The following is an 8,724-nucleotide window of genomic DNA, read 5'->3' as shown; positions in this document are numbered from 1 at the left end:
GGATTAGCCAAGTTTTTTTAAATCAGGGGATTTTACACCAGCACGATCTGGATTTCTTATTTGTCATAAAAGGCAGGCAGTCTGGCTACACGGGCCTTCAACCCTCCGAGGTGGTGACCGGCTGCAGCAGAGCAGCAGCTGCATCCTCTGCGTGGGGCTCGTAACCTTCAGTTCACCACAGATCACGCGCAGCTCCCCCAGCACTGACACCCAGTTGCCATTCCTCCCCCCACCTTTGCCCTGACAACGTTTCCAGCAGATGTCTTTCACACATGGCCCTCTTCTCTTGTTCATGTTTCCTGATTGGCCCCCAGGTGTTTTTTATCATTGATTCTTAAGAGAAGCACAGGAAAAAGCTCAGAAGGAAATTCTTGCCACGGTTGGTTAGGCGATAACAGCTGATTTTTATTTTTTCTATGTACTCTTCTACAGCTTCCAAATTCTCTACGATGAACACGTACTTCTTTTTAATATGAAGACAAATGAACTGGTAATTACAAAGAAAATCCTCCCCATCTTTAAGGCTGAGAGCCAGATCAAATGCTGCCTCCTACAGGAAGCCTTCCTGGAGTCCCAGCCAGGAATGAGGGCTCCCCCAACTCTGTGCCTGTACCTCTAAGAGTTCTTGTCTCATGCATGCCTCCCACATTAGACTGAGAGCTCGCAGGCGAAGCGACCAGGTCTGGCCACCTGTGTCCAACAGAATTAACCGTGATGGGCTGTGAGGTGTGCTCAAGATCATCTGCAGGGGTTCTACGGAGCGTGTCAGGCTCTACAAGCATCACCAGGGGAGGCGTGTCTCAGTCTTTGGAATGCTGGGGTGGAAACAAATTTGGACTGCTACGTTCCACAGTTCTTGCCACAAGAGGGCTTCGGGAGCGGCTGCGGGCCCCTGTGAGGTGTCGGCTTGGCAGTGGTGAGCTAGGGTGATGCAGCTGTGGAGAGGGCCAGATGGGAAGATGGGCCTAGCCCAGCCCAGAACGTTTATACTAAGCCAAGTCAGGGGCAGGCAAACGCCCATGCAGTAGATAAAGGTTTACAGTAGGCACCAGGTAGCTCTTGGGAACCACTACCCAACATCCAGCATTGGAATTGGGGACTCCGGGCTGTGAGTGGAGGGCTAAGGAGGTCCAAGGAGAGGGAGGACCAGGAAGGGGAGAGGGAGGGCTGGGGAGGCTGACAAAGGGTGATTGCCCTGGGCTCAGAGGGCCAGCATAACGACAGCCCGGCTCCCTCCCTGGGCTGTCATTATGCTCCAGGGAGGGAATGCTCCTCCTCCAGGGGTCTGGCTCAAAGCTCTGCCCCAACTCGTTTCCCCTGCGGGCCATCCTTAGATTAAAATGACAGGGGCTACAGAGCGCCCTCATGGTGATCACCAGAGACAGAACAGCTACGGCACATTCTTGTCCTGGGCTGGGGCACAGGGCCAAGGATGCCACCAGCCTCCAAGGTCCAAGGCCTGCAGATTCCAGCCGTGAGGGCCAGTCCAGTGGTGGTGCATTAAGACCAGCCTTGAGCCCCCTGAGCTGGACCCAAGAGGCAAGTAGCCCCCCGGCCAATTCAGAAGGCCCAGCTTGGGAGTCTGGCTGCCATGGCAACAGCCCCATCCTTCCGAGGTCCTTGGGCCTTCTCAAGTCTCCGGCTGGCTTGGCCTGGCTGCAGGGGCCGCAAGCAGCAGTGAAGAGAGACCACAACTCTGCTTCCTCGCATCGGCGGGGGGCTGGCGGCCTAGATGCGGCTGGACGAGGTGCTGCCCGAGCTGATAGGGAGCCTGGTACTGTCCGAGCTGCTCTTCAGAGGGGAGGGCCCACCCTGGGCCTGCAGGCGCATGGACCAGTACCAGAGGAAGATGAGGAAGCCTGTGGGGGGCACAGGGCTCAGAGGCTGGGGGCAGCCCCAGCCCAACCCCGCTCCCTTCCTTGGACCCAGATCTGCCCCTGTCCTCCTCCCTACACAGGTTCCCCAAACCGATGTGATCCCTGGAGCACCTGCTATGCGCCAGGCACTGGGCAGTGCCCTGTACGTCATCTCACTTCATTCTCTCCAGGTTCCTTGAGATCAGACCTCATCATTACTTTTCTGTTTTACAAACGAGGAGACGGAGGCCCATGAAGATAAGGGGCCTGGCTGAGCCAGGAGTCAAGCAGCAGTGGTCAGCCTCCAGAGCCCACCTGCTTAAGTACCATGTGATACGCTCCTCCCCAAATCATAATACTGTGATTTATTAATAGCTCAGTAAATGTGTGCATTTATGAGCATGATTTATAATCCCTACAGAGTCCCCTTCACGTCACAGATGAGAAAACAAAGACTCACCTCCCTCACACACCACTCCCATTGCATGGGGACCCCATGCAATGGGGAGGACTTGGGCAGGAAAACAGGGAGGGCAAGGCCTCCTCCCTACCCAGCGTGGCCAAAAACAAAGGTAGGTGTGTGTGTATATGTGTGTGTGTGAATATGTGTGTGTGTGAGATGTCGGGGGGCGGGGGTAGAGGGGTGCAGGTAGAGCAGGAAGGGACCCTGATGGCATCAAGCCAGGCCCTCATGATCCAGCCCCTCCCCCCACCCCCGCCTCACTACTCCTTAGCCGTGCTCCTCACTATTCTTCCAACACATAACCTAGTTCTAGCCTCAGGACCTTTGCTCATGCTTCTCCCTCTGCCTGGAGCACTCCACCCCTAGACCAGGTCTCCTCAGCCTGTACCATGCGCTGCATCCCCTGGGCGTCTGTTACAAGGAGGATTCTGACTCGGCAGGCCTGGGGTGGGCCAGAGTCTGTGTTTGTAACAAGCTCCTGATGATGCCGATGCTGCTGGTCTGAGAAACACACTTGGAGTAACGGGCCCTTGATCTCTCCATGGCTCGATCCTTCTGTTGTCTTCAAATGTCTCCTGTACAGAGAGGCTTCCCTCCCCCAAGTGTCCCCCACCCAAGCTCAGACTGTCCACAACATCGCCCACTATTACTTCCCTCCTCTCCTAGATGCCCTTTGATGTCTGCGACCTTGCTTGTCACACCTGGCCTTCCCAGTAGAGATGAGCTCTGTGGAAGCAAAAGGCCCTTGCATGACCAGTTCACAACTACAGCACTAGGGCTTAACGCAGGGCCTGTGCACTATAAGTACTCAACAAAGACTTGTCAACTATGGCCTGGATGCCCCCATTTTACGAATGGGAAGGCTGAGGTCCAAAGAAGGCCCTTCAGGTCATCTGGGTCATCCCTTCCCTGGTCTGTGCTCTATATATGGGCACCCTGCCTGGGCCAGGGGGTGGGGTTTTCTCCATGCCTACCTTGGAAGGAGGTGATGATGCTGAAAAAGTAGAGGACCACAAGCTGGAAGGTGCCAGAAGCAAAGGAGAAGAAGACCAAGGCCCAGGGCAGGCCGAGGACCAGACTGAGACCCAGCAGGGTCAGCACGTGGGGCCACTTCTGGGCGTGTGGGCGCAGCCGCACGATCTGCACCACCATCGTGCCCAGCATGGCCATGTTGAACAGGAACACCAGGCTGAAGAGGCCCAGGTTGGTGACGTGGCTGACCAAGGAGTCCCGGATCCAGCACCTATGGGCAAGGGCATGAAGGTTCGTTGCAAGGCCGGGCTGGCACGGTGCTTCCTGGGCCCTGGGCAGGCACCACGGTGAGCCCGAGTACAGGACAGCTGCTTTAAACACCACTGACTCAAGGGCCAAAAAGCCACTCTCCTTTCAATTCTCCTTTATTCCTTCTCTGTAGTCAAGAGAAAGGCTTAATTTGGTCCTAAAACGTTTTTAACACTTCTAACACTTGCTAGTCTCCCTTTTCAAAAAAAGCCAGACTTTAGGCCCATTGCTTTCATCAAGAATTTAGTACCAGGGTTTCCTTATTCCTGTGTTTGCTTTCATGACTACTCACTGTTCATGACAAGTAATGCTTGTTTCCCATTTATAGTTGATATAATTTTTAAAAAAATACATTTAACAAGCCAGATGATTTAAAGAAAAAAATTAAACAAATAATAATACAGATGGCACAAAGTGATGCAAAATCAACTGAAATTTTCAAAACACTGAAGGAATGGAAAGGGTTCCTTCCTAGCCTAGGGCTCAGGAGCCCTGGAGTCTAGTCTGGTTCAGGGGGACACACAGGCCAGGCCACCACCAGCTTGGGTGAATTAGGTGAGTGGAGGAGGACTGGATTTCAGCCCCACTCATCCCCCAGCTGGGTGCCTTTGAGCAGCGTGGTGTGGATTCCTGCCTTCTCTGGGTCTCAGCCTTTCCATTTTTCCATGGGGAAGAGGATAGAAGGGTGCAGCAAAGGAACATGCTGGAGGCTCAGCTGCTCCAACCCATACTCCCACTTGCAAGTGGGGAAACTGAGGCCCAGAGAGGGGCTAGGACCTGTGCAAGGTCATCTGGCAAGTGACTGGCAGATCCAGGCCCGTTCTCACCCTCCCTGAGAAAAGGGTCACCCCAATACCTCCAGCAGCTTGGCACCCAGGAGTCTCCTGGTCAGCGTGACCTGGGCCCAGGCTACTCTCTGACCTCTGCACCATGAGGCCCACCTTCCTGCCCCCACTGCACAAGCCACTCACATGGAAGGGTAGATGACACTCTCTGGGGTCCTGTGCACAGCTAGGATGATGGGGCCATAGTTGTTCACATCCACCAGTGCCACCAACGTCACCAGGAAGATGGGGAAGCCTGCAGGCAACAAAGCATGGAGCTCCATCTCCCGCCCTCTGAGGCCTGCCCTCCCCTTCCCTCTGGTGCGACCCCCTCTCAGACCTGTGGTCCCAGAGCTTACCCAGTCCCATCTGGGGCAGGTCCTCCAAGCTCGGACCCACCCTTCTCCTTTCCAGTTCTGGTTTCTCATAAAGGGAGCCCATCTCCCCTGACCTTACCCCTGCACCCTCAGCATCCTGGGGCCCCCTAGGGGAAAGGGCCTGCAGTTCCCTGCTGAGGGGCTGGCTGTCACAAGGAGAGACTGGAGGAGCAGACAGGACATTGGTGGGGTGGAGGACAGTTCAACAGGGGACATCTAGAGTTATACCCCGAGGGGATGTCTGCCCTGGGCCTCGACCTTGTCCATGAGGTGAAGATTGAGAGCTCCCTGGAAGGGTTGCCCACCACCAAACACCTGGATTTTGACAAAGAGCCAACTCTGAAAGAATTTCATATATATCAATGAAGTGAACCAAGAAAGGGCCGAATGAGAAACACGGGAGGAGCCCGCAAGTTGGGGTCGGGGACATGTGGAGGTTGGTGGGCCTGTGCAATGTTCAAGGACTTGTGGTGTGTGCCCCTGGGCCTCCAGGTCTGACAAAGAGAGGTCTGGGCCACAGGTGAATTGGGTTGCTGTCGGCCAAGAACAAATACCAGAGCCACGGGGAACCTGGTACCTGAGGTTCATGGGGATCCACAGGCAGGGCCACCATGAGCCTGGGTGAATCAGGTGAGGACTGAATTACGGCCCCACTCATCCACAACCGGGTGCCTTTGAGCAGTGCGCAACCTGCACATCCATACATGGTGGCTCCGTCTGCAAACCCCACTTGTAAAACAGTGACAGATGTAGAGAATATGTAAGCGTTTCATGGGGACAGGGCTCATCACCTCATCTTCCTAAAGAGAACCTTGAACTAGCCAAGGTAAGCAACCCCTGAGAATGGGTGAGTGAAGGAAGCAAGTGAGGGAATGGTCAGAGGGGCAGGTGGAGAAGTGGAACCAGGTGCCCATGTTTCGCCAGAAACCAAGAGGAAAAGGCAGGTCTGGGGGGCCCACCAACCCCCTCCACCAACTCACCCCAGCCCACGATGCCCAGCTTGAGCAGGTAGCCTGGCACATAGGTGCCGAAGACCTCGACCACGAGTCGGTAGAGGTTGTAGCCCTCGAGGCCCATCCAGGAGAGGCAGGCGAGCAGGGAGAAGTGCAGAAAGATGGCACTGGCGCGGCAGGCAGCCTCGGAGCCTGCCAGGGCCACCGGCTCGCTGAGCAGGAAGCTCACATCCAGCAGGAAGACGGCCAGCAGCAGGTTCATGTGCACCTTGACGGTGTAATCCCTAGACTTCCTCCTGCACAGGGGAGGGTGGAGGTAGGGCAGGCAGGGTCACTCTGGTGGCCAGCATGGGAAGGCAGGGAGGAGGGAGGGGGGTGGGAGGTGGGAGGTGGGAGGTGGGAGGTGGGAGGTGGGAGGTGGGAGGTGGGAGGTGGGAGGTATGCCCGCCCACCCCTCCTCCTCCAGGCAGCCTTCCCAGGCTACACGCGCGCGCACACACGCACGCACACACACACGCGCGGCCTCCCGTGGCTACAGCTAGGCTCTGTCCTCGTGCACCTTCCATGTGTCCAACACCCACAGGCTCAGGCACCGTGTGTGCATCTAACGGCAGATTTAACCAAGCACAGCGAGGAAGACAAATCAGCCACTACAATCAACCAGATGCTCCCAAAGTCAGAAGGGAAAGACTGGATTTTTTGCTGTTTTGGAGAATCCATGCCACCCATGTTCTGTGTCTGCCTATCTGTCTGCACTACTGTGCATCTGTGAGCACACGCTGTGTGGCCTGTGTCCTTGAGGTTGCAAGTCTGTGTGTGCACGTCCTGCTCCCATCCCAAGATACTGTGTGGTGCAGGGCACTGTCAGCCTTCCTGTCCCCAGCCTTTCTGTCCACCTGGCACCATCCACTGCCTGCTCCAGAGAGTGCAGAAGAACACCTACCATCCTGGATCCCCATGCCCACCCTACCCCTAACTTGAGGCACCACCTTAGGCTGGCCCCATCCCCCTCACCCTCAGTGTACTCATCTGTGAAGTGGGAGGATGGCCCCCCTCGCAGGGTCGGGGTGAGAGTTACACTGATACGAAGCATCCGGCACAGATGAGGTGCTCAGTCCCTAAGGGTTCCTGTCCCTCTGTCCTGGGGCACTTTTGTGATCAATGGGCAGGTGCTGGGAGGGGCTTGTGCCCTCACCCCCAGCTCTCCACTCAGCCTGCCAGCCGTCCCTCCTCATCGCCTGCTCCAGCCCCACCACGTGCGCAGCTGTGGCCTTCACACGGCTCTACCCTCCCCGGTCCCTGCAAGAACAGTGAGCACACTCCAAGAGTCTTCATTCTACAGCAGAACTAAGGATGTCTCCCTTCCACGCAGACGGGTCCAGGGCCCAATTACAGGTGGGCCTCAGTTTAGGCCGAGCCCAGCACTGCCAGTCCAGACCCACACACAGCCGGTCTGAGGGTGGGTGGAGGCGTTCTTCACTCCACCGAAGGCGGCCCCTTCTCTCAGCAGGCACCCCAACGACTGGGGTGACACACGCCTCCATGGAGCCAGGGGGTCGGGCCTCAAAACAGGCACTAGGGAACAGGGGCTGGGGGCTCTACCTGTCCACAGCGGCCACTGCCAGGCAGCTCCGCTAACCCAGGCCTTGTGGGCCTGGAGCCAGCCTGCTTGGGTTCAAGCCTGCTGCTACCACTTCCCCGCTGTGTGACCTCAGTCAAGTCACTTACTGTCTCTGAGCACTCTTCCATAGGGCCCTTGCGAGGATGAACCAAGTTCACGCGTGTAAAGCACTTAGAACAGTGTGCGGCATGTGGACCGTGTGATGTAAGTGTCCACCATTATCATTACCATCACTGTCGCATTATCATGTGCCCCCAGCGGTAGCACATCTGGTTATTCGAAGACAGGAATCTAGATTCTTATGTCAACTCTCCCAATTTTAAATGTTGGCAGTTAATGTAAACCGGAAATGCTATGTTACCCAAACACCACAGATCTGAGCAGGAAATGCCCCCCTGGGGGTCAGCTGGCTGCACCTCCCAGGGCTTCCAAAACTATACACACGTTTCGGGGTCAGGCCAATTTCCAGGGTGGGTCTCCCTCAACGTGGGGTCCCAGCCCGGGGGCCTGGAATGGAGGTTCTCCCTGCCCCCTTCCCTCTTGCTCCCAGGTCCTACCTAGAGCAGAGGTAGGCAGCGATGGTGAGGACGCAGGCCACGGCGGAGATGACACAGCCCACGTACGAGAGGAGAGTCAGGTAGTGCTTGTGGATGGCGTCCACCTCCACAGAGGTAACCTGGGTCCACGAGGCAGGTCAGGGCTGGCCTCAGTGCCCCCAACTCGACACTGAGGGTTTGCCCAGATGGCGGTCTAACCCGTGGTCCCTGGACGGCCTTGGGCGTCTATGAACCACACCTGCCCCCCAAACTGAGAAGAGTGTGGTCCCATGAGTGCATTTTTCACCACATTCTCAAATGGATCCCTGTCCCACCAGGGTCAAGAACCCTCCACCAGAGAATCCCTTTTCTGTCCTGGCACTAACTATTTTTCTGTAGCATTCAAAACAGAAATAAGTTTCCTGTGAGGCAGTGAGCTCACCACGCCCAGAGAGAGCTGGAAGACCACTCCGGTCCCTCAGATGCTAGGGTCCTAAGAGCTGGGGAGAATGAGCCTAGGACACAAAGCTTCTGAGATCTCGGGGGCACTGAAGTCCATCACAAGGGCCTCAGCATCCCCCTGAGGGCTCCTTAGAAACATACTCCTGGCCCCACCCCAGCCCTGTGGAATCAGAATCCTAGGTCAGGACCAGGAACCTGCATTTTTATCATGCACCAGATTTGGGGAATAAAGAACAAGGGCTTTCGAGACCAGCTCTTCCGCGCACTGCTAGCTGTGTGAACTTGAGTACATTGCCTAGCCTCTCTGAGCCTCAGTTTCCTTATCTATAAAATGGGACAACAACAGGAGTC

The 8,724-nt window shown here is 56.1% G+C and overlaps 1 protein-coding gene across 1 annotated transcript in view; it reads right to left on the bottom strand.

The window, feature by feature from the left end:
- Positions 1 to 272: 272 nt before the first annotated feature.
- Positions 273 to 8,724, bottom strand: part of ADGRG1 (adhesion G protein-coupled receptor G1) — a 32,200-nt gene continuing 23,748 nt past the window's right edge. The window contains exons 10-14 of the mRNA XM_082677162.1: positions 7,933 to 8,051; positions 5,782 to 6,050; positions 4,572 to 4,680; positions 3,294 to 3,562; positions 273 to 1,859 (exon numbers count right to left, since the gene is read on the bottom strand). Of these exons, the coding sequence (XP_082533288.1) occupies positions 1,729 to 1,859; positions 3,294 to 3,562; positions 4,572 to 4,680; positions 5,782 to 6,050; positions 7,933 to 8,051 (897 nt within the window). The 3' untranslated portion in view covers positions 273 to 1,728. The remainder of the gene's footprint in view (positions 1,860 to 3,293; positions 3,563 to 4,571; positions 4,681 to 5,781; positions 6,051 to 7,932; positions 8,052 to 8,724) is intronic.

The sequence above is a fragment of the Grampus griseus genome (genome assembly GCF_964374135.1).
Source record: "Grampus griseus genome assembly, chromosome: 19".
Taxonomy (NCBI): Eukaryota; Metazoa; Chordata; class Mammalia; order Artiodactyla; family Delphinidae; genus Grampus; species Grampus griseus.
This window is presented reverse-complemented; position numbering and strand designations above follow the sequence as displayed.